The sequence below is a fragment of the Phoxinus phoxinus genome (genome assembly GCF_949152265.1).
Source record: "Phoxinus phoxinus genome assembly, chromosome: 11".
Lineage (NCBI taxonomy): Eukaryota > Metazoa > Chordata > Actinopteri > Cypriniformes > Leuciscidae > Phoxinus > Phoxinus phoxinus.
Window position 1 is genome coordinate 26,306,203 of NC_136886.1, and position 25,623 is coordinate 26,331,825.

Consider the following 25,623-nt stretch of genomic DNA (forward strand, 5'->3'; position numbering starts at 1 on the left):
TAGCTAAGTTTTATTTGTCTAATAATTGTTATCGAAGACAAAGTATGCAATTTGTAGTATATGGAATAATATATCACACCACGATAGAATTGTGGGCAAGTGCGGCGTAGTTCGAGTCCCGGCTCGTGGACCTTTCCTGATCCCGTCCCTCCTCTCTCTCTCTCTCTCCCTCCCACCTCACCTCACCAGGTGTGTCGGTCAGAACAACACAGAGTGAAGAATCAATTTGAACTGTTTATTATCAGGTATCAAGAGATCAACATCAGAGGGAGGAGTCAGCCTTTACATGAACATTAACATGGTGTAGATGTTTGAGTTGGAAAGTGCAGTGGACTGTGGAGGGCTTCCTTTACGGCCTCCAGAGGGAAATGATCTCCTTAGCTTTGTTTGAGCCTGAGGACGATTGCCAATAAGCATGCGAGGATTGTTGACAATGACCCAATGTGAGAGCAGATTTAGTGGAGACCTTGTGTACAGTCAGTAAGTCTTGCCTTAACTGATGTGGGTTTGGCTCATAAGTGGGCTGAATGCATATCAGCTGCCGTAGACTTGGTTGGTATGACTGTAGTTGAGGTTATGTTTGTGTGTATGTGTGGTTTCTCTGCAACACACAAAGAGCAGTACTCAAATAACAGCAACATTACAAATGTTCATCATTCACATACTGACTATAGAGAATGTGAATGTGACGTCACGCGTTTCACTCCGCGTTGCATTTCGGGAAGGTGCCGCCATCTTTGCAGGATACGCTATCCGTTGCCATGGTTTCTTCAACAGTGAGACCGAGAGAAATAGCGGCAGAGAGAGAGAGCAGCTTGATATTTGTTAGCATTTTGCGATACGGTGCAGTTTCTTGGGAATAAATGGAGAAGGAGGAAGCGAAAGGAAAGTGGCTCTATCAAGAGAGAAGAAAAAGCAACGCCAGGCAGCGCTATTTAGAGAAACTGCTTGACATCAACAACATGGACCCGTACGACCTGCCAGCTACAGAATGGACGAAAGACCCAGAAGCACTACCACCTTTCACACACCCTGACATAGTCAATTAACGTTACCTGGTTTATGGTATCAGTGCCTTCAAGATGCAATTAAACTATTCTAATTGACTAGCAGAGTATTGATTTAGTACATATATATTGTTGATATCATTTGAAATGTCTCAGTGTGACTGGTACAAAGGTCTCATTCCCACAGAATCAAAAGGTAAAAAAGAGTTTAGAGATAACTTGCACACAAAGGAGGGTGTGTCTTACAGGTAAATGGCATCCTGCCCAAACTCTGAATGCACATTCCAATTGCTGGCTAAATTTTCCATGTAAAACAAGTTTCTGTCTGAGAAATGCAACAAATGTTATGTGGATAGCAGATGAACCCAAGCACAGACAGTATGTAACACACAAAGTTTAATTAAAGACAAAAACGGGGAAATCAAAACCCATGAGGGGGCAAAACATAGACTGGACAAGGGTGACTAAACTTGACTAGGACTATACAGATTACAAGACAAACAAACAGCAAATACAGAAACAGAACTTTCACTAGACAATAAGCTTGACAGAATACTCACTATAGGTTTCACAACGTCAAATAATGAACCGGCACAGGACAGCAAACACATGGGGATAATATAGGGAACACTAATGACGAAGACAGGTGAAACTGACTAGACAATAATCACAAGACGAGGATAACAAGGGGGTGGGGTTACGTAACGAGACAACACAAGCACATGGCCTAAACAGGCCATGTGCTTGCACACAAAACATGGGTCTGTCATGATCCTGCCTCAAGACTAGAGAAAATCAAGGACACGAGGGCAGAATCATGACAGAACCCCCACCTTAAGGAGCGGCTTCCAGACGCTCCTCAAGGGGACATTAAACACGGGACATGACAGACTGTGACAAAGACACAAACCAACAATACATGACAAATAATAACAAAGGCATACTCGAATACACAATGGCAGGGTTAGGGTGAAAAATTAAAAACAACAAACATGGAAGGGGAGGCGGAGGAAACACAGAGTTCATGGGGGGTGGTCCAGGGTGGATAGGAGGACTGGGGGTCTTAAGTTTGCAGGGTGAGGACTTAGGGCGAGGAATCCGGGCAGACTTGGAAGGGGACACATGAGGAGAAGCCTTGGGGGAAACAGTCCGGGGTTGAACAGTGACAGGGGGTACAGTGGAGGACTGAACATTACTCTTGACGGGGGTAACAACAGGTAACAAAACAGGACACATGATAGGGGGTGTAGCAGGCGGCTGTGGAGCGGGAACAGGAACAGACACCGACTCCATGGCGGCCATCTTGTCAGGCGACACCGGCTCGGCAGACGCTGGCTCAGGAACCGTCACCGGCTCAGGAACAGCAGTGTGAGCGGCAGACTTAGGGACAGCGCTCTCTGCAGCAAACCGAGGAACGGCACTCTCCGCAGCAGACTCAGGAACGGCGTCGACAGAAGCTGACTCTGGAACAGCGTTCACTGAAGCTGACTTGGGATCAACGCTCTCAGACGCAGTTGGCTCGGGGCTAAAAGACATGGCAGTTCTGGTAGGAACATCCAGGATCTTGACAAGACTAGACAAATATTCAGACAAAGTTTTGGCAGCAACGACAACTGGCATCTCTTGACGAGCTGATACAGCCCGCAATACCGCTTCTGCAGCAGAGTCGGCCACAGCTCTCTCCTCAGCCAGCTCAGGAACAACTCCCTCCAACGCAGACTTAGAAACTGCGCTCTCTGCAGCAGGTTCAGGAACAGCTCCTCCTGCAGCAGACTCCAGAACCTCGCTCACAGCAGCAGGCTCGGGAACAGCGCTTTCTGTTGCAGCGGCGAGTGGGAGAACGATCGCGGACTCAGGGGAAGACAGAGACGGAGGACGGAAAGCTCCCCTCTTCCTTCTCTTTCTTCTTGGCCGCGGAGCAGAAGCCGTAGCCGGACTTGTGACCGGTAAGGGGGGTGCAGCGGAGGCCGTTGCAGGAACTGGGGAGCCCACCGCAGGCAGGGAGGATTCGGTGGAGGACGACTCCGACGCAGACTCCCACGACAGACGTCTTCCACGCTTTCCACAAAGACTGATGGACACGGATGGTGTCTCAGGAGTCGTGGTGGAACAAGCCTTGTCCCCAAGCGTCGTGACAGCCAGAATGCGACCCTCCGGGATCACGGGCAGCATGCCAGGCGATGAAGACACAGTGGGACCCCGCAGCTCCTTCTGAGACAAACAGTCCACCACGTCGCGGAACGGGCGATGGACCAATCTCTCCCGTTCAGCCAGAGGAGGAGGGACATTGAGACCCGCGATGAGGTAGCGATTGACCAGGATCTCCGGTAAGAAAAACCTCCTCTCCTCCACGACCTGGGCATACTTCCTCAGGGTCAACTCACCCTGGGGAGGGAAAGGAAGCTTGCCCTTTATGCTGTCGGTGATAGCTGACTGCCACCATAGTTCCTGGTCAGTCGGTTGTAGAATAGTGGGAAAAGACACACTGTCTGCTGGGTTCTGTAATGGCCGGTTCATTCTGTTATGTGGATAGCAGATGAACCCAAGCACAGACAGTATGTAACACACAAAGTTTAATTAAAGACAAAAACGGGGAAAACAAAACCCACGAGGGGGCAAAACATAGACTGGACAAGGGTGACTAAACTTGACTAGGACTATACAGATTACAAGACAACAAACAAACAGCAAATACAGAAACAGAACTTTCACTAGACAATAAGCTTGACAGAATACTCACTATAGGTTTCACAACGTCAAATAATGAACCGGCACAGGACAGCAAACACATGGGGATAATATAGGGAACACTAATGACGAAGACAGGTGAAACTGACTAGACAATAATCACAAGACGAGGATAACAAGGGGGTGGGGTTACGTAACGAGACAACACAAGCACATGGCCCAAACAGGCCATGTGCTTGCACACAAAACATGGGTCTGTCATGATCCTGCCTCAAGACTAGAGAAAATCAAGGACACGAGGGCAGAATCATGACAACAAAAAGCTCAGGGCGATTCTGTACCTCAGATTAGCTCATAATGTTGAAGCAAGGACCTCAAAGACTTTATGTATTATGTATTTTATGTATTTTCTAAAATGTCGGGTTTAGCCTACATCTTTTACTCTTTATCTCTGAGCATTCTATGTTATTATATTGATTATCTTTGAACTGAATGAAATTGGCATGACAAATTGACCTGGCTGACATAATAAATTGTTACATTTGATTTTATTCTGAATTACTCTGGAATTATTGTCTCTAGTAGATTAAGTGAAATCTTATGTTTCCGCAAATCTGCGTCCAGGGTTAAGTACTAGATCCCAGTTTAGATGGAGCGTGAGGCACATATAGTGGGATTCTAGATTCCTGACTAACTGCTTGATTTAAACTAAGTTATGCAGTCGCAAATAGGGGACTAGATAAAATACTATCAAGGTAGCAAGCGTTGAATGGCATTATCTTAATGTACTAGCCTTAATGTACTATTACTATCTTAATAACTAGTTAATGTTTGGGCTTTAACTAATTTGTTATATGGGTGACTGTAGGTGGCTACATGGGTACTTTTTAACAATAGCAAGCAATGCGGCATTGTTGAATTGCTTTAGCCATAACCTCTGGTTATCTATCAGACTGGCGAGTTTGTGATCGTGAGATCCGCGCAAAAGAACGGCCGGCGCAAAACTCTCTGAGTGACATAGATTCCTAATGAACGAGTCAAATATAAAGTAGAGTCAAATATAATAATCAAATGTATTGCTAAACTATTATGTAATTGACCAATAACCAATTGGGGAATTTCCCTTCTTTGATTTTTCTTTTGGCTAAGATATGTCACTGTTTGGATTAAAATAGCTTTTCTTAATTTTTTTCCTCTTTGGCAGGTTTGCTTAAGTGTTTAAAAGCTTTGCTGATTTAAAATTCAAACCCTAATAAGTTGGCAAAACATTTAACAGATTTTTATTTTGTACTTAAACATTTCAAGTTAGGAACAATTAAAATGTATGAGTACACTAATTCATTAAATAAACTTAAAACATTCATTTAATCTCAATGTGAACACTTTTATTAGTATAAACTTAGTTAGCTTTAACAAGCTAATCTGCTAACATTCTAATTTGCTAACATATTAGCAATAGTATGTTATACAGAAGCACTTGCTGTATGAGAGCAACAAAATTAAAGTATTACTTGGTCTCAAATCAAGCTCATGCACCTCTCTTTCTGTTTAGATGATGGTAATATCCTAAAACCAACATTATCAGAAATGCTTCTAAATTAGCATAACAAAAAATGAATCACTACTAAATCTTCCACTTAACATTAATCTTGCATAAAAAAAACATTATAATATATATTACACTTAATTTTAGCATTTACTCTACCTTTCGAGTGCCATCAGCAATGCATGCTGGGAAATAGACATCCCAGCCGTTTCAGTTAAACTTACATTAAAAGTTTGTCTAAATTAAAATAAATAATTTCATAAAACTCAAAACTATGAAACAGTTCAGTGTACTTAAAATATATCAGTTCTGTGCTAAATATTCATAAAAGTTAATTTGACTGAACTAATTAGTTTAATTTAAGTTTATCCTATTCAAACCAATTCATTATTTTGAGCGTTAGGGTTTACAGTGCACCGATTATTGCCTTTGCTGACGTAGGCGTTTGTTTCTCTCTGTGGTTTTGAACACAGGCCAAATATGAATATCATATCAACAAAAATATGCATGTATATCCTCTAATTTGTGATGGTGGTCGCCTGTTTAAGGATCTCAGCTTCAAAACAGAAAGATTGGCTTGGCTAATGTAGCCTAATCACTGTTATTGATACAGTTCTTACATGTTCACTGCAATAAATTAGAAAAATACTAAATGTAAATAAATAAGTATAGTAATCGGTTTGTTGATGGACATACACTGCGCCGAGGCACAACCTAAAAATAAATTTGAATAATTTCGCGAATAACTGCAATTGCAGATTTCAAACAGAGATGGCGACAAAGAGGAAAAGATACGGACTGCAGCTTTAACTTTAGTTAGTGTGTAATGTTGCTGTTTGAGCATTAAAACGATCTGCAAGGTTACAAACTCCACTCAAAAGGGAGATATTCTCTATAACAGAAAACGGTTTTCAAGAACTACAAACAGCTTGTTGGGACTATATTTGTTTACTGTACTATACATTAAGGGAGGTATTACCAATCTTTCACCTGCAGTAAGTCAACCTGGTCACTGGGAACATACTACAACCTTTGGAACATGAAAAAAAAAAAAAAACTTTGGGTGAATAACAGTACTTTCTTCCTGAAAATATTTTTTTACTGTTAACACATTAAGGGAGGGATAGACAAAATGTCACCTGTAGTATGTCAGTCTTACCAATAGGAACCTACTACAAGCTTTGGAATTTGAACATGTCTGTTTTTAAATGTTAAAAGTAATTTTAATTAATACAAATTATACGTTTTAAACACTTGGTGGAGATGGGAGAGTTGGGAGAGGTTCCCTTACGCATCATGCGCCGTTGTAGCACGTCAAAGCATTCTTAGGTATAAATATGTTGCTATAATGCTTGTTTTGAATGAATATTTCATGTCGATTGTAATGAATGAGGTCCACTGGAGGCAAGTTGAAGTGAACCCAAATTAAACTTTAAAGTCGGCATGAAATCAAATTTTACAATTCGTATTATTATATCTAATGTTGTAGTGTTTATTATAAATGATTTATCTGTGCACTTAATTTTTTTTTTTTAAATTCATGTACCCTTATAATCTTTAATCAAATACGTTACCCTTCCCTTCCCCCTCGAAACGACTTCTCTTCTGGTCATGTGCTATGGCGCGAGGGCGTGGCAACTTCCCTCAAACCGTTAGTCTGCTATGAATGAGAGATGGATAGGTGGAGCGCTAAAGTAAAACCCTGCCCTCTATTCAATATTCGGTTTCACTTGGAAATACGTCACAACACTGGAGAAAAGTCGTTTGTAACTTCCGGTTCATGCCGACTTTAATTAACAAAACAAACATAAACCAACGACTGGAAACTCAAACCAAGAACATAGACAAGAAACATTCAATACTAGACAAAGACAGTGCAAACATGAGGGCTTAAATACACAGACTAATTACAAGACAAGGAACACCTGTGAACAATGATCAGACCATTAACCAATGACAAACAGGGAATCACATGACAAGAGACAGAAACGTGACAATAACCAGAGGCCTGTTGCACAAAACTAGGATAAGGGATTAAGCCAGGATATCTTGGTGATCCTGGCTCAATTGATCCGTAATCCGGTTGCACTAAAGCTGGATAGGGGGCAGGAGGATATGTTATGGTATAAATTACCATGGAGATTTATTCTGTGGAGCTAGCCTGCTCCAGACCAGGCTAAATTCCAGGATCTATTTAATCTCATCCCTAATGTCAGTCAGCAGTCCCCACAAATGGAAACCAATAGTTATTTCACTGCTCACTATACATTGTTATCACATATAACTAGACCCACTGTCATTATTTAAACGTTTGTGATCATTAATTTCAATGATTTTGGATAAATAATGATTTTTAGATGATATTACTATCATTAGATAATTTACAGTTTCCCATAGACTATAAGGCTATATATAAAATTATAGAATATTATAGGGCCACAGAAAAAAGAAAAAAAAGACAAGTCATAATATTGTAACCAGTTGTTTTAAAGGAGGACAGTTGTTAAAATGACAGATGTGGGGCATTTCGTGAAATTGTACTTCAGTATGGTTTCACAAAGACATGCTGATGTGGCAGAATATTAAGTATCACATTGTCATAAGTATCAAAACTGTAAAAAGAATATGTAGCTTTTCTGCAGAAAGAACCAGCCTCAACCAGCCTCATAAATGTATGACTTTATCCTTTTTCTTCAGTGTGGCCCTATAGGGCCCTATAACCCTATAACTATAGTACTCTGTCATATAAACAAATACACATTCCATATGAATATAAAAACACAATGTGTAACATTATGTTCCTTTATTGAATAAGGACAAAACAAAGCAGGTAAACCATCAGCTCCTTTCGAAACTGAAGTCACAGTCTACAAGATGGAAAGCACAGAATCAAAGCATATTATACAAAATGATACATACACATTCAAAGGTCTGTATATAACACACCCTGCATGTCTGCACACTAAAATAAATGCAGGACAAATCCATACACATCAACTGAACAGACAAATGAATGGATGCAGTAGCCTCCCTGCAGCCTTGTATTACACACAGTATACCGCACAAACATCATAAGAGGCCAAATTCGTAAAAAAACGAACCCCAAAAAAACCAAATTCCTCTGCCACCGCAGGACATATTTAACCAAAATTGAAAGCACACATACTAACTAAAATAATTCAACACATATTGGTCCCTCAGCAGCCAACCACTGTCGTCATCAGGGAAGATTGCCGGATTGTCCCAGTCCATGGGTGGTGGCACTCTGGGGGCCCTCTCCTTCCTTATAGTTTAGACAAAAAATATAAACTTTAAGTGAATGTGTGCTTAAAACAAGCAAAAAAATAAAAAAATCTGTCAATATAATAAGAAAAATTCTCTTGAAATAAGTTTACTTTTTCCATAAACACTTAATTTTAGAAAAGTTCTCTTGTTTCACTGGCAGATTTTTTTGCTTATTTTCCTAGGTAATTTTGCTCAAGAAAATATTTAAGATTTTTTTTAGATATTTTTTTTTTACTGAAAACAAGACAAAAATACTAAGTAAGAAATACATTTTTGCAGTGCAGTGAGCAACCGACCTTGGGTCCTTTGAAAGGCACTATATAAATTAAAGTGATTATTATTATAGCTCATCTATTTATTCAATTAAATTTTATTTATATAGCACTTTTCACAATTGTTTCATTCTGTCGAAGCAGAAGAATAATAAAAGCAGGAGAAACACACAAAAAAAACGGTGGACAACATAAGAAGCAGAGTACAACGGCTAAGATTAAACCGTACTGAGCGTAGTAACGTTAAATAATAATGTAAGGCTTTAATAATAATTTATCATAGCTTTATACAGTGTGATGGAGTTACTTTACATAATTTCACTCATATCTGCAGTGCATTTCAATTAAAAATTTAACCGTTTCATAATTACAGTACAAATGCGTTTTTGGAGATGTGAATTAAATATTTGAATTGTAATTGTGATGTTTCAGCGGAGCGGTGAGTGTGTAACTGTGCACTACTTACGCATTCAGGCGGTCTGCAATACTTTGCCACGCTTTTTCTCTTTGCTTTATCACTGTGGCGGTGTTGCCTTTCTTCTTAATTATATCTTTTACCTCCTCGTATGCCTCCATGAGGATTTGCGCTTCCGACGGGGAAAAGTACGCGGCTCTAGTTGCCATGGTAAATCAGTTAATCTGTGATCTGTGGCGGGGTCTATTTGAGTGAGCCGTGAGAGCGCACCTATCCAGGATTGGTTTACCTGGCTTAATGAATCCGTCTCTGCTCATCCTGGCTTGGTCTTTGTGCAACCAATTAAGCCTGGATGCACATGTTTTGGCTTCATTGAGCTCAGCTGAGTCATTTATCCCGGATGTCTTGATTCTACTTTTGTGCAACAGGCCCCAGAAAAAGAAACAAAACCCAAACAGTGAAATCGATATACAATGGCTAAATACTGTTAAAACTAATCGTGGAGTGGTGCAGGTGTGACGTCACTTTGTAGGCCAACCAACAGTTAGCATCACTCTGGTTACCTCGACAAAAACCCAATAGGATTTCCCCATAGGCTTTTGGATTATCGCTAAAAACAAGGTCTGAGATCAACAAAAGTTTATGATATTTGCATGTTTTGTCCATCAAGAAAATGATCACAGTTGAACACAACTTTTATGAATTTTGAAGCCTAAATGCAGTCGCCAGAAGTAAAAGGCAAAATGTAGGCTATAAACGTACTACACCACGGTCGCTAGACTCCAACCTCACCATCACTAAGCTTCCGACGAGTCTTTTAGTCTTATCTAAAACCATTTACCCAAAACATTTAAGTTAGAATAGTTTGCAAGAGCACAATTATAAGCATTTCACAAGTTTACATGTTAATGAAATCTGATGTAATATTATAATGCGTATTTGGCTTGCTGTCCGGGGGAGGGCTCCGAGCTCAGTATTCGGCCCGACCCCAGAGTACTCCCCCCATAACTTAAGAGATCATATATATCTATGAACGGACCCAGCCGAATGTGGGGTGAAGGGGTGGAGGTGGGATGCTGAGAAATTGGTCATGAGACAGGAGGTAAGGAAAGGCTTTATTTATACTGGCTCCTTCTTGTGCTGATTGGATGATTACCTGAACATGCTCCTCCCGAACTTTGTTACATAAAACTTCATAATGAGTGTAGTGGTCGGGAGCATTTCCGTTGTATTGTGGCTTGATTTCGTTGTGTTGTGACTTGTTTCCATTGTTTTGTGGCTTGATTTCATATGTTGTGGTGTTTCCATTGTGTTGTGGCTTGATTTCGTTGTGTTCTGGCTTGATTTTGTTGTTTTGTAGCTTCATTTCGTTATATTGTGAGGTTTTTCTATTGTGTTGTGGCTTGATTCCGTTGTGTTGTGAACTTATGTTTGCTTTTTAAATTTCGTTGTGTTTTGCATTAATGGGCGACTGTACTAAACAGTGCTTTTGTGACGCACTTGGAAGAGAGGTGTTGCAATAATGTAAAATATGTGACAATACAGCATTTTTTAAAATATTCAAGCATGAAAATATTCGGTAACACTTTATTTGAAGAGGTGTGCATAAGACTGATGACACCTTCATAATAATGACACGACACGTGTCATGAATATGAAGGAGGTAAGCATGTTTATGACAGCTGCCATTAAGTGTCATTTTAATGCAAATATGACATTGTGTGAGATGTCTTTGTTATGACACCTTGACATAAACCAATACATCATAACCTGTCAGTGTCTTTGTCATGACAACTTGACATTACCAAGACAACACAACCTGTCACAAATATGTCATAAACATGACAGCAGATTAATTATCAAACTTAAGAAACCACTTAGCTTTATGGGTTAACATTACATTAAATGAAGTTTTATGTAACAAAGTTCGGGAGGAGCATGTTCAGGTAATCATCCAATCAGCACAAGAAGGAGCCAGTATAAATAAAGCCTTCCCTTACCTCCTGTCTCATGACTAATTTCTCAGCATCCCACCTCCACCCCTTCACCCCACATTCGGCTGAGTCTGTTCATAGATATATATGATCTCTAAAGTTATGGGGGGAGTACTCTGGGGTCGGGCCGATTTCTGAGCTCGGAGCCCTCCCCCGGACAGCAAGCCAAATACGCATTATAATATTACATCAGATTTCATTAACATGTAAACTCGTGAAACTGTCAGGTGGTTGGTTCTGACATTGGCTGTCATGAGGCCATTATAACATTTTAATGACAAATTCAATTTGCACCACTGTAGTTGAGGTCAAGAAAAATATTCATGACACAGTTATAATGGCCTCATGACAGCCAATGTCAAAACCAACCACGTGACAATTTACAATTTATGTTGTCTTTGTAATGTCAAGTTGTCATGACAAAGACACTAACAGTTATGATGTATTGGTTTATGTCAAGTTGACATAACAAAGACATCTCCCACAATGTCATATTTGCATTAAAAATTTCATAATTGAGCGAATGACACTTAATGACAGTTGTCATAAACATGCATAAAATGTGTCATGTCATTATTATGAAGGTGTCATGTCAGTCTTATGCACACCCCTTCAAGTAAAGTGTAACCAAATATTCTAGTATACACCAAAAACAAAATCAAGACTTTGTAAAAGGGCTTAATAGGAGCACTTGAAGCTTTAAATGGTATAAGAAAACATGGAATTATGTAAGCTTGTGGGTTTTTGTGTTAAATAACAGTAAATTACAGTACATTAGAGTACATTCTTTTTAGTGTTAATGATAATTGTTTTACAAATACTTGAAGTCTAATATGTGATTTGTGCTTGGTGAAGCTGGTGTGCTCTGCTTATTTTGAAACCAATTTTATATTAGGTGTCTTTAACTACTATGTACTTAGTTAGGCTACATCAGAACAATAAAATAATAACAATAGTTAGGTACAATGTACTTATTGTGTTCGTTTTGTATTGCACTTTGGCACTGCTATTAAGGTGCTATGTGGGTATGGGACAGGTTTAAGAATGGGTTAAGGTGTAAGGGAAGACTGAGCAGTGTAATAGATCTACAAAAAATAATAATTACAGCTGTAATAACAGGTATTTAAAAAAATAAAATAAAAGATACACATAATATAAAGTGAGACCCAATTTATTTTTATGGATGCAATGACATTAATAAAGTGTATCCCATTGACACATTCGGATCTAACCAATGACTTCACTCGTCATCATAATGGCAGTCTGCCATCTGTAGAATTGTTGCCTCAAGCCCTTGTTGATTTCTGACCTTTGTGACAATACAGTTAACACACTATACATATATGCTGGTTGGAATAATAGGATCTGAAATGCACCTGATTCCTCTATATCATTTAAAACCACTGTTATTTATACTTTAGATGGGAAACAGAGACTCTGACACCAGGCAGATATACCAAACGTATGGGTAACCTTTCACCCTTATCTCATTTAACTCTGTTGTTGAATGAAACACATACTGTAGGTGCCAAAAAAAACTTGTTTTTCCAGTCTGGGGATTATATCTGTATCTTTCCATTTTATAAAGTTTTGTGGGTGGTACATGGGTGTGCACAACTACATAGCTATGTACAAATCTTTGTGGAATTATGTTGTATTGGACAGCAGTCAATTACACAATTTAGTGATCAGTATGTAAAAAAAGAAATGACAAAAAGTAGCCTATGATTTTTTATCAAAGTACTATAGAGGCATTATTAAGGTTGTCCATATCACTTGTGAACTATATTTCACATTACATTTAAGTTGTTCTAAATTAGAATCCACATTTACATTGCACAGAATAAAGAAAGTCCTACAGGTTTCGAATTTTACAAACTGCTCCAAGACACGAAGGTTGAGATCCAAATGCAGCTTTAATTAAGGGGCAATCCAGACACGTAATCCAATATACAGGCAATAGGTCAAAACACAGGTAGGCAGTCCAAACAAACAAACAAAACAGGCAGGGGTCAGAGGCAAAAGAGTAATCCATGAACAGGCAAGAAATCCAAAAACCAAGAGATATGAACCAGGGAAAACGCTCAGAAATGCACTGCAACAACATACAAAACTTCATAATGAGTGTACATGGTATTATGCTAACAGGCTAACAGGGTAATGAGACACAGGTGAATGCAATCAGTGATGATGAGTCCGGGCAGTGAGTTATGGGAAATGTAGTTTGTGAGGGAGTGATAATAGTCTGATGTAGAGTGCCCTCTGGTGGCTCTCAAGGGCACTCCAGCTGGTGACCATTACATCGAACAACATAAGCGAGTAAATTATGACAGATTTTTAATTTCTGACTGAACCATTCTTTTAAATGTGCAATTATATATATATATATATATATTATACATGCACATACATATATATATATATATAACGTTTTACCATCTAATATCCTTTAGAAATGTGAAGTATTTTCTTCCTAGTTGAGCTAAAACTTTTCTATTGTTTTTCAACTTTCAAGCTCTTTGAAGTTTCTGGCTAAACATGTTTCAACAATGAATAAAATGTCTGTTCTCTAACTGAACTAAATTATATTATAAAAAAAGAAAAAATCAAATCGACTGGGCAAGTAATGTAACCGGTGTTGCTTCTGAACACTGGTAACACCGACTATCGTAGCAAGACTACATCAAACCCATAAGAGAGTACAAGATCCAACTTATGGCACTAAATTTGAGTAGAGTCTTTTTCCACTGCGATAGATTAAAAGCAGCCAGCAGCCATATCACCCTGAAGCCCAAGACTGGTTGCCCACTGAAGCTAAGCAGGGCTGAGCCTGGTTAGTACCTGGATGGGAGACCTCCTGAGAAAACCAGGTTGCTGCTAGAGGAGGTGTTAGTGAGGCCAGCAGGGGGTGCTCACCCTGTGGTCTGTGTGGGTCCTAACGCCCCAGTTTAGTGAGGGGGACACTAGATTGTCAAAGAGCACTGTCCTTCGGATGAGACGTTAAACCGAGGTCCTGACTCTCTGTGGGATTAAAAATCACATGGCACTTCTCGTAAAGAGTAGGGGTGTAACCCCGGGGTCCTGGCCACATTCCACCCATTGGCCCTTGCCAATCATGGCCTCCTAATAATCCCCATCCACTGAATTGGCTCTTTCACTCTCTCTCTCCTCTCCACCTATAGCTGGTGTGTGGTGAGCGCACTTGCACCGTTGTATTGTGGCTGCCGTCGCATCATCCACGTGGATGCTGCACACTGGTGGTGGTTGAGAAGAGATTCCCTGATATGATTGTAAAGCGCTTTGTGTGTACAGTAGTACATATAAAAAAGCGCTATATAAATGCCTTATTCATTCATTAATTTATTCATATATTAGATTGAGGAACTCCTAAGACAAGGGATTAGACTGTTAAGTCACGTGGTAGTGGAAATAGCACGATGGAAGATGATAATGATGATCTTTATTGACAAAACTCAGGAACCAGGAGAAAACGTCTCGGTTACGTATGTAACCCTCGTTCCCTGAGTACAGGGAACGGAGACGTGTCGTCGGGGAGTTCCCTGACGAATTGGGATCATGCTAGGGAGACCAATTGCCTACGAGAGAATTAAAACGAGCCAATGAAAATTGGCATGCAGGAATGCATTCCACAGCCTGCCTACCAGCGCGGGTATAAAAGGCGGAAGCAACGCATGCATAGTGCTTTTCGCTGAGGAGCCGAACGGTGTCCAGTCCTCCGCGAAGGTACAGCAACATGGCGAAGGGACGACACGTCTCCGTTGCCTGTACTCAGGGAACGAGGGATACATACGTAACCAAGACGTTCCCTTTCGTCCTGGGAACTACGACATGTCGTCGGGGAGTTCCCTGACGAATTGGGATCCCTAATAAAACGCCATGGTGCTGGCCCCTTCCAGCGCCCAGCTAAGCTACCCTGCAGCAGTTTCTTGAATAAGTTGCGGGAGCTAGCTAGGAATCACACTGCTGTTCCACAAGACCCGCTCAGTGGATATTGGATAACACTGGGAAAACGTGCCCTAACCCCAAAAAAAGGGGAAGGGAACGCTGCGGAAGCCCCAGCCTGCCTGAGGAAGGCCTGGAATACACACATGTGGTCACACATGGGTGGTCCCATCCGAGGAAGTGGGAGCGAACTCAACAGGGACGACAGACAGAGTCTGTCAAGGGGAAGACACGGCTGAACTGCACGTGGCATCATGGGTCACAGTAGAGACCACTAGAGAACACCCAGTCTACTAGCAACTCCACTAGAGGTAGCAGACCTGGCGCTGGCGGTCCGCTACGCCAGGCACTGGAGGGGTGATGGAGGAACTCACGAGGCTCACCAGTGTTGGCGCCAACGGAGCAAAAACGCACGTACCTGGCCGAAGCGCAGGGTGGCGTAGCAAGCCGACACAACCTATTCCCTCGCACCACTGGCCGTAGCGAGCACTCGGGAGGAAACAGGTTCCACACGCAGGCTATAAAACCTAGCGAACGTGTTGTGTCGCCCAGCCCGCAGCTCTACAGATGTCTGTCAGCGAGGCGCCTTGAGCCAAAGCCCAGGAAGCGGCAACACCTCTAGTGGAGTGAGCACGCAACCTGGGAGGACAAGGCTCACCCAGAGACTCATACGCTCGGGTGATAGCATCCACTAACCAGTGAGCCAACCTCTGCTTGGAGACAGCCTTCCCCTTCTGCTGGCCTCCATAACAAACAAAGAGCTGATCTGAGGTCCTAAAGCTTTGCGTTCTGTCAACATAAACCCGCAGGGCGCGGACGGGACAGAAAAAAGCTAGGGCTGGGTCTGCCTCCTCCTGGGGCAGCGCTTGCAGGTTCACTACCTGATCCGCGAAGGGGGTGGTAGGAACCTTGGGCACATATCCAAGCCGGGGTCTCAATACAACGTGAGAAAGGCCCAGCCCGAACTCTAGGCACAATTCGTCGACCGTAAAAAGCTTGCAGATCCCCGATCCTCTTGAAAGAGGCCAATGCCAACAGGTGCGCTGTCTTATTAGGATATTAGAATCCATCTTTGAAAAACAGACTTTATCAATCGATCTACGAACCACCGATCCAAATGCGCTGGACCATATGAGATTCTACACAGTTCAGCGCATTTGGATCGGTGGTTCGTTGATCGACTGATCGAGTCTGTTTTTCAAAGATGGCTTCTGCTTATATACGTTAAGTTGACTGTATGTATAAAATATCTTCTTATTAAACTGTCTGGACACTTACACAGTTCTCAATGCTTCGGTTTGCATGTAGGGACCCTCATTATGCTACCGTGTTAGTGTTGGGCTATTTTGAGCCTTGTTAGTGGTATTAACAAGCGATTTTTATTTGTCATTACTCCATGCCCCATATACTAGCGTTATACTAGCGTTATAGGCTAAACTGTTTTTAGAGATAAAACTATTTACATTCGATAATCATGAAAACAAATCTCAGATAACGGTTGACTAGGTAACAATGTGTAATTAGACCAAAGGTTCATTTTGCGCTGGAGTTCTCCTTTAAAGGCCTCATATGTAACAGGCCTGCAACATTAAAAAAAATACAGTCAGCTGGAACCAGTTCCGAGAAAGGTGTCAGATCACCGACCTTTATCCAGTATTCTGTGATGAACAAAAAATCCAGGTTATGAGATGAGTAGAAGTAATTTAATAAAAAAAAGGTCTTATTCACCACGGAGCGGGCATTTATTAATGCCATCTTAGGTGGAGGAATAGTGACAGGAGATAGAGCGCAATGAGCGCAAATTTCCGTGAGTTACTCCTTGTCACGGGGAAAAGAGGCCGACTCAGATCAGCCCGATAGGGTGACGAGTGACAGGACTCATGTGCAAGGGAAGAACGGTACGGAGCCACCGGCAAGCCGAATCCAGCGGGCGCCAGGCAGCAGAGCTACACTGAGACGACTCGTGCGAGGAATTAGAGTAAATGCCAACCCATTGATGAGCCCTCAGTTTCACGATATATCCTCCACGGTTTCCTTGTTTCCTCCTTTGCTTTCTCCGCGAGATGTTGAGAGGCAACCGGCGGATATCGTGCGGGATAACCGCCCGGAGCGACTCATGCGTTTTGTAGAAGGGGCAGTCCAAAGTTCATCAATCTTACGAGACACATACAATGGCACTTACAATGACACATGAGCCATGGATATAGAGGTGGCACTAGAGGGATTAAGTTAGAGACTCCAAAATTGTTGTGGTTAATGCGGAAAATGTGGGGAAACCAACTGATACAATAGTTGCTTAAGCACCCTTGGTGCTTGGCCTCTAAAAATCATGTCAAGTTGTATTTGTTTGCATTATTAATCTCTTAATTGTAAAATTCTTACCAATATCCAGCCAACTTTGTCAAATAATGTAAAATTGGTTACATAAACAGCAGGGTTTTGACAACTTCTATAGTGAGTACAGTAGCGACACTTGATCACAAATAACTATGGATTTGAACTTTTTAAATAGCTCAAAATAAAAAGTAAAATGACAGTAACAAATATATTTATTCTGAAATGAATAATTTCTGCTTTTTGGATTTATTAGTGTCACTTTCCCTATATGATATCAAGGATTTTTGCACATGTCCCCTCAAACTCATATTAAGCACCACCCCTTTCTGTTTCCTTCCAGGGTGATTGTTATGAAACGAGGTGATGATACTCCAGGACTTTCTTTTGCCGGGCCTACGGCATGTCATGAAGCAGTCGGCTCAACTTCTCCTGCTGGCCCTGCTGGTTTGGATGCTGCTCCTCTTTGCTGTCTTTTTCTACTTCACTGACTCCCAGGTGAACCAGCTGCATAGGACGACTTCCATCTTCAACTCTGAATCTCAACACTCAACCCATGTTCAGCGTAGTTCCCGGGCCATCATGGCGTCCCACAATGCCCCCTGGGCTATGTTTGCGGAGAGGAGGGGTCCTTTCCAGCGCAAGCAAGTGTTTCAACCTCCTCGTGCTGTAGAAGAGTTTCAATTCAGGAATTTTGGCAAACGTCAAAAATATAGGAAGAATGTGATGAAGCCTCCTGAAACTGAATTTTCCAAAACCTGGTCGGTGGTCCGTGGTCTGTGGAAGGGACAGGTGTCCTCCAAATTGCTAGGCCAACGACTACAGCAAGCCATGAAGAACTATGTTCTCTCTAATAAGTACAAAGTCCTCTATAAAGGCCAACGTAAGGCAAACAATGATAGGCAGGAGATACTGTGTCAGATAAAAGAGCAAGCTCAGCTCAGGACTCTGAATAGCTCAGAACAGCCCTTCGCTCACCTAGGTTTTCAACCACTGGTTCCTCCTCAACTGCAGCAGGCATACAGGACATGTGCCGTGGTGACTTCAGCCGGGGCAATTCTTAAGTCATCACTGGGGCGTGAAATTGGTGAGTTGGGTGGGGATAATATGCATATATACACAACTAACAGTCGTATGTATGCTTACTAAGACTGCATTTGATGAGAAATACAGTAAAAGGTGCTCAAAAAACATTTATTATTATTATCATTGTTGAAAACTTTTTTGCTGCTTAACAGTTTTGTGGGAACCATGAGACACTATCATTTAAAAGTTTGGGGTAAGTTCTTTTTCAGCAAGGAAACATTAAATTGATCAAAATTGATAGTAAAGTCATGTATAATGTTACAAAAGATTTTTATTTGAAATAAATGTTAATCTCTTGACCTTTCTATTCATCAAGGAATCCTAGAAGAAAAATCATGGTTTCCACAAAATATTAGGCAGCAAGAAAAAAACTAATACAGCTGTTGCCGTAATGCATCTCTATATATTTGTTCCTCTTTTAGAATGTCAGGAAACAATCTTGTGGATTTTTAGCTTTTGCTGATGGAGCATGGAAACACTAATCTTTGGTTATAATTTTTATTTGCGATACAGTTATGTGTTGTCTTTGATATTCATCAATAATAAAGCATAACAAATATTTTGCGCGGCTACAGAGTGCTGCAGGGATGACATATTGTTGTCGGTCAACCCGGAAATCAGCATCCCCCTGGTTCCCTTGACAAAAAACCATAGGTGTTTCATAGGTGTGTTTATGGGTGTTTCTTGCCTTAGCACGATTCAAAATGGTAAGTTTGTAATCATGTTTTTAATTCCAGTGATACTGGTGGATATTCGCGGGAAATTCGAGCATTACGTCATTCGAGCATTGCGTCATTACTTCACATCTGTACACATAAAGAAGGGGTCCCAGCTAATAGGCTATATTGCGTGTGAGGATTTTGGACGTGGAGATTTATAGCCTTTTCTCACAGCACTTGATATAATTAAACTTATCAGTGTGATGGCTGATCCAGAAAGGTTCAAACGAAAATCACCAGTGACAACTGGAGATTCACCCGTTGTAAAATGCAAAAGACTGGTTACAGAGTGGCTACAGAAAAAAGAGACCGCAACTGGGCCCATGCGAAAACAAGGATAAATATCAGAAGGGCTTTTGAAAGATAAACATTTTATTATATTCCAGTTTTAAATATGCATCTGGTTACAGATACGTGTTTTTAATTTCGAAGAGAACCAGTTCTAAGGAACATTAATTTGTTGGTACGACAAATAGAAATTAGACTGCACAGAAAAGGAAACTGAACTACAGGTAGCCCTAATACACATTACATGTAGTCACCCAATGCTGATGTTGTTAACATTAACAATTTGAGAACAAAATATAATTTGCACGGTTTGACGTGATATAAGCGATCGTTAGATTTAATCAGCGCAATTTACTGCAATGCTTTTTCCCTTAGTTGGTCAGAACAAAAGTGAATATTACTTACTTGTTCAGATGATATTTTCCGGTGAAAATTCTTATGTTGGTCATACTTCCAAAAAGTAGAGTCTGTGATTCCGAATGACAGAATCCACACGGCGCAGTGACTGACAGCCACACATTCTCCTCAAAATTCATCCGTGCTGTGCCGTGCTGAGGAACAACCCACGTAAAGTTGATAATTACGCGAATAACTGCAATTGCATATTTCGAACAGAGATGGGGACAAAGAGGAAAAACTACGGACTGTAGCTTTAACTACAGACTTAATTTCAGGCATTTAACCCAAAACTCATTAAAAACCCTTTTAGATTTTAGGATATAACGGGACCGAAAGTGCAGAAAACGCTAACTGGTTTCCAGGGTTTAGGCCTCATTCCTGCAGCACTCTATAATTTATTTTGTGTTTCAAACCCGATGTCACTGTCATATTCAGTTTAGTTCTGTTTTGTCTAGTTCCTGTTTTGCCTGTCTGAGTTTTTGATAGAGTCTATGGGTGTTTCTCAAATGGCTGCATAACTCGGGTGGAAGGACGCAGTCTAGGATGCAGCCTAGCCTAATCATTCTGTTCAGCTGTTTCCATTCAGTTCCCTCATTTACTCTGTAGATGTGTCCCAATTCAGAGGCTGCATCATTCGAAGGACTCGAACTTCAGAGGTTGTTAAATGGGATGGCCTAATAGCTTACGAAGGATTGTTCTTGTAGCCTGCCATTGATGAGTGGCGTTAACGTTTGTACTGGACTTGTTTGAAATATTAAACTGTCTGAAAACAAAGCAGGGTTCACAAACTTTCTAAATATGTTCACCATGGTCAATTTTTTTATATAATAAAGTGTATAAACTATGTATAATCGCATCTTAGTAAGATATGTTATTTGTATTTTTTACATTTGTATCATTAGATATTTGAATAAGCTGATACCCAATACTTGCGTTTAGAAGTGTAATTCAGCAATTTCTCTCAAAACAATTCTGTCATGCAATCGACCTTCGAATGTGGCCTTCGGAGGATACAGCCTCTGAATTAGGACACAGCTTATGTATTTACACTCCCTGTTTAGTTCAGTTCTTTGTTTGGTATTGTTAATGCTTTGGGGTTGTGTTATGCTTAAATTCCAGTGATTTATTGTAACTGTTACGAATTAATTTAAATCATTATCTTTGTACACCTCAAAGGTAAACTGCACCTTATCTCTGTATTTGGATGCTCGTTTTTGGAATCAGTTGCTGTTCTCTGTAGTATTTCTTCTACTCAATTCATCGTCTCTCTTTTTTTCTCATCGTTAGTCCTTTATGTGGTCTGCTGGTGAGACATTGATGCACAAGGCCTAATTGTTGAATGTGTTGGAACATGAATACTGCAGCTGACAGCCAATGGCAGATAAGTATGAGAGCAGTGCTCCCTGTTCTCTAGAAGCCCTTGAACAGCATTGCCCTGCTTCATTGTCAGAAACAACGAGAGCACTGCTGTCACACAGTCTTTAAGTGTTTTTGTCTAGTTGTTAGTGCTTATTGATGTTCTATTCAGTTACAGGTTCAGAAACTGGACATTGAAACTTATGTCTAGAAACGTACAGTATTGCCACCACAAACGTGTGCTCTGAATCTGTTTTTTTTTATCATAAAATTAGTTTTACTTACATTACCAATAAAGTGAAAGCTTGTGATGTGAGTCTAGATCAAATGGTTTCTGTTGCCATGTGAATTTAATTTTGCTGCCATCTAGTGGCAATTGAATGTATTGCAGAGGAAAGATATTGATGGAAGAAGATAATGCATAGTAGACAGATGTTTTGATTATGCAGGTCAGTGAGTACGGAATTACAGTTTACTAGGCATATAGCAGAAGAACAGTTCTATTAGGAGTTTAATATGGTAGAATTTGCTTAACAACACTAGAGGGAGCAATATCATTCTTATGATATGTCAGATGTATGCAATTTATGAAGGTGAAGTAAGTGATTTCTGAGAAACTGTTGATATTTTAAATCAATACAATCACACCCCTCTCTTATGTTCTGCCCTCAAAATACATGAACACTCAATGTAAGAGTGGATGTCTCTTTATATAGCTGAACTTCAGCAAAGCAAAATAATGCTTCACGAAAAATAAAGCAAAGATGACGAAGGAATGAAAAAAAAAAAAAAAAAAAGACCAATACACGTATTTACAAGAGTATTTACAAGCAAGAGTTGGTTAGTCGCCGTCACCAGTTCCTGACAAACAGTGACACTCAAAACTGTTCTGTTATAGGGCTAACATAACTACAGCAAATCTTGGTTCTGTGAAACATAGCAAAACCAATGTTACTCACTTATGGAGCAAAAACAATGCAATGTCGGCGTCCGTTTTCAGGCCTTCCCGCTTAGGTCTCACCAGTGCTGGAAAGCTTTTCTATTATTAACACGGATCCTAAAGCTTCTGCCTGATCATAACTCTTCTTTTCCTCTAACAATTTCTCCTTTTTAATGTCTCCCAGCCATCTCTCTTTCAACAGTCTTTCTTCAAATCTTCCTCTTGCTCACTCTCTCTACTCCTCACCATGAGTGGACACGCCCCCTACTGCTGATTGGCTACAAGTGTTGTGGTGATCGGTCTGATCCACTTTCAACAGCTTTTCTCGGAAATTGCTGCTTACTGTACCTTTAACTGGAATCTTTTTTAATCAAAACAAGGAACTGATATTTATTTTATAATTATACTATTTAATGTACAGCAGCTAAAAAAAAGCTGTACCCCATATTGCCACAAAAGGTGTTCTCTTGCAATTGAACTGGTCCTTTGGATTGACTTCTGTTTTTGCCATCTAGATTCTCATGATGCAGTTCTGCGTTTTAATGCTGCACCCTCCAAGGGCTATGAAAAAGATGTGGGCAGCAAGACAACCATTCGAATCATAAACTCTCAGGTTTGGGTCATATTCATGAATGCATAGAGACACAAACCTTCAACCTGCGACTCATTCCCTGTCTCCCCGTGTGCAGGGATTAAATGTGTTCTTCTTCTTTTTTATCAGATTCTAGCAAACCCCCAACACAGATTTAACAGCAGTTTGATATATAAGAACATTACCTTGGTAGCCTGGGATCCGGCTCCTTATACAATTGACCTGCATAAGGTATGGAAATCATATCAGAGGATCTGTCAGGAGTGTCATGCTCTTCAGCCCTCTTAAACTTTGCTTTTCTTGCTTGAAATATATATATTTGGTGAGGAGCAGGGTGACTTTGTAGGTATTTAAGTGACATTATCAGCGCACTGGCCGGCAGAGGAATCATTTATAATGATTAGATCCAGGACTTTGCTTCACTGACTGAGAATGAAATCAAAAAGTGGTGGACGTAACAAGAATGGCTGATATTTTCGCTAGAGTAGCCAATTTGAGAGGAATATACTAAGATAATGACGAAACAGAGTAGGAAGAAAAAAAAAAAGATCACTAGACTGGGACTATGATAGTCAAATCTTTTGCCGTCTGTAACATGGCTTTTTAATGTTTTTTAAAGTCTCCTAATTCACCAAGGCTGCATTTATTTGATAAAAAATACAGTAAAAACAGCAATACTGTGAAATATTATCGCAATTTAAATGAACTGGTTTCTGTTGTAATATATTTCGAAATAAAATGTATTCCTCTGATTGGAAAAGCTAAATTTTCAGCATCATTACTCCATCTTCAGTGTCACATGATCTTTTAGAAATCATTCTAAGATCGGTTCTTATTATTATCAATGCTAAAAAAAGTTTTAGCTGCTTGAAATCATGATAAATTGCCATTCAAAAGTTTAAGGTAAGTAAGATTTTTTTTTAAAAGGGGGAAAAAAGAAAAAAACAGAAATTAATACTTTTATTTAGCAAAGGCACATTAAATTGATCAAAAAAGAGATTTATGAAATTAATAGTTATTACAAAAAAGTTATATTTATAATAAATGCTGTTCTTTTCAACTTTCTTTTCATCAAATCCTAAAAAACTCAGTTTCCACAAAAATAATAATTATTAATTGTAATATTATTTGACAGTATTGCTGTTTTTACTGTATTTCTGGTCAAATGAATGCAGTCTTGGTGAGACTTTCAAAAATATTAAAAAGCCTTAATGTTTCCAAACTTTTGATGTGCATGTTTTGTGCATGTTTTGTGCAAAAACAGTGCATGTTTTTATGTATACCGGTATTTATATACAGTTAAACCAAAAATTATTCAGACACCAGATATCATTTTTTATATTGTATTACTAGTGGGTGCAATACACTATAGTTTATAGAGGATAGCATAATAAAGTCAACTGTGACATATTATACCCCAAAATTACAATAAAATGGAAATACAGTAACATTTTATACAAATTTGTGACCAAAATCCTGACCACGTTTTGCTTAAATGTTTTTTCTTTAATTGCTAATGCAGCCTTTTTACACCACAGACTGAACAAAATGAAGCTTTGCTTGGTAATTGGTTGACCTAAATTGGTATTATCTAATTGTGTGCTTATATTTAACAGCTGACAGATATTCAACCGGATTCATTTGTGAGACAGTCTAATAGAAGGGTGGCTAAAACCAGTGAAATATCAACTGATTTGATAACTCTGAGTTCTTGTCATATTTTATTACCATTTTCTAATCTACAGTATAGTGAATAAACTGTGATAATGTGAAAAATGTTGAATGTCTAAATAAATGTTGGTTTGACTGTATATATATATATATATATATATATATATATATATATATATATATATATATATATATATATACTGTATATATACTGTATGTATATAGATTGTTTTTTCATTCACTAATTAATTGCTTTTTTAGTAATAACAAAATGTTTTACGAAATTACTTGATAAGGCTTTCTTGATAATGCTTTTTTCTTCATTATATTATCAGCACAGTTTTACCATTTTTTAACTTTGTCTTGCAAAACTATCAAAATTATTTTTTATTCAGAAATTAAAAACATGTTCATCCTAGAATAGGTCTATTCAAGCCATTCTATTTATGGATTGCATTTTTAAATAAATCAATAGATCCAGAGAAATGAGCATCATGTCATTGACCATTTATCAAATCATGCAACTAAGTGTCAGTACTTTATATTTAACATAATATTTTACTGTTTTCTCAATGTTCACAGTGGTACCAGAATCCCGATTATGACCTTTTTAATCCATACATAACTCAAAGGAAGAACTTCCCTGAGCAGCCCTTTTATATCCTACATCCTTCATTTATCTGGAAACTTTGGGATATTGTGCAAAGCAACACACTGGAAGACATTCAACCCAACCCTCCTTCCTCAGGATTTATAGGTGAGTCTTTTCACCATTTACATATTCATACACAATATCTATCCTATTTTGACCCCTGGACTCAAGAAAATTGTTGTGCCACATGTTGTGACAGTCAATTTTGAGGGATTTGCCATGCTGTGCAGTTGACGCACACATTCGACCCTAATTTAAGCAAGATCAAATGTTTCTCTGCCTACTTTCCAGCGTCTTCTGCTGACTTACAAATGATAATCACATCTGTTTGTATTCACTGTTCCTCTTGAATTCATTTGTGTGTGTGTGTGTGTGTGTGTGTGTGTGTGTGTGTGTGTGTGTGTGTGTGTGTGTGT

At 39.7% G+C, this 25,623-nt stretch overlaps 2 protein-coding genes across 3 annotated transcripts in view; one reads left to right on the plus strand and one right to left on the minus strand.

Moving 5' to 3' along the window:
* st6gal2b (ST6 beta-galactosamide alpha-2,6-sialyltranferase 2b) overlaps nucleotides 1-25,623 on the plus strand; it is a 40,281-nt gene that overhangs the window by 1,506 nt on the left and 13,152 nt on the right. For both annotated transcript variants that reach the window (XM_079627388.1, XM_079627387.1), the window contains exons 2-5: nucleotides 17,848-18,591; nucleotides 22,808-22,905; nucleotides 23,014-23,115; nucleotides 25,138-25,312. In XM_079627388.1, coding sequence (XP_079483514.1) covers nucleotides 17,871-18,591; nucleotides 22,808-22,905; nucleotides 23,014-23,115; nucleotides 25,138-25,312 — 1,096 coding nt within the window. In that variant the 5' untranslated portion in view covers nucleotides 17,848-17,870. The remainder of the gene's footprint in view (nucleotides 1-17,847; nucleotides 18,592-22,807; nucleotides 22,906-23,013; nucleotides 23,116-25,137; nucleotides 25,313-25,623) is intronic.
* LOC307007115 (uncharacterized protein) lies at nucleotides 370-9,463 on the minus strand. Its single transcript, XM_079628800.1, has 2 exons — nucleotides 9,265-9,463; nucleotides 370-8,524 (listed from the first exon to the last, which is right to left on the minus strand). Exon 2 carries the CDS (start codon nucleotides 3,522-3,524, stop codon nucleotides 1,878-1,880), a length of 1,647 nt encoding a protein of 548 aa, XP_079484926.1. The 5' UTR covers nucleotides 3,525-8,524; nucleotides 9,265-9,463; the 3' UTR covers nucleotides 370-1,877.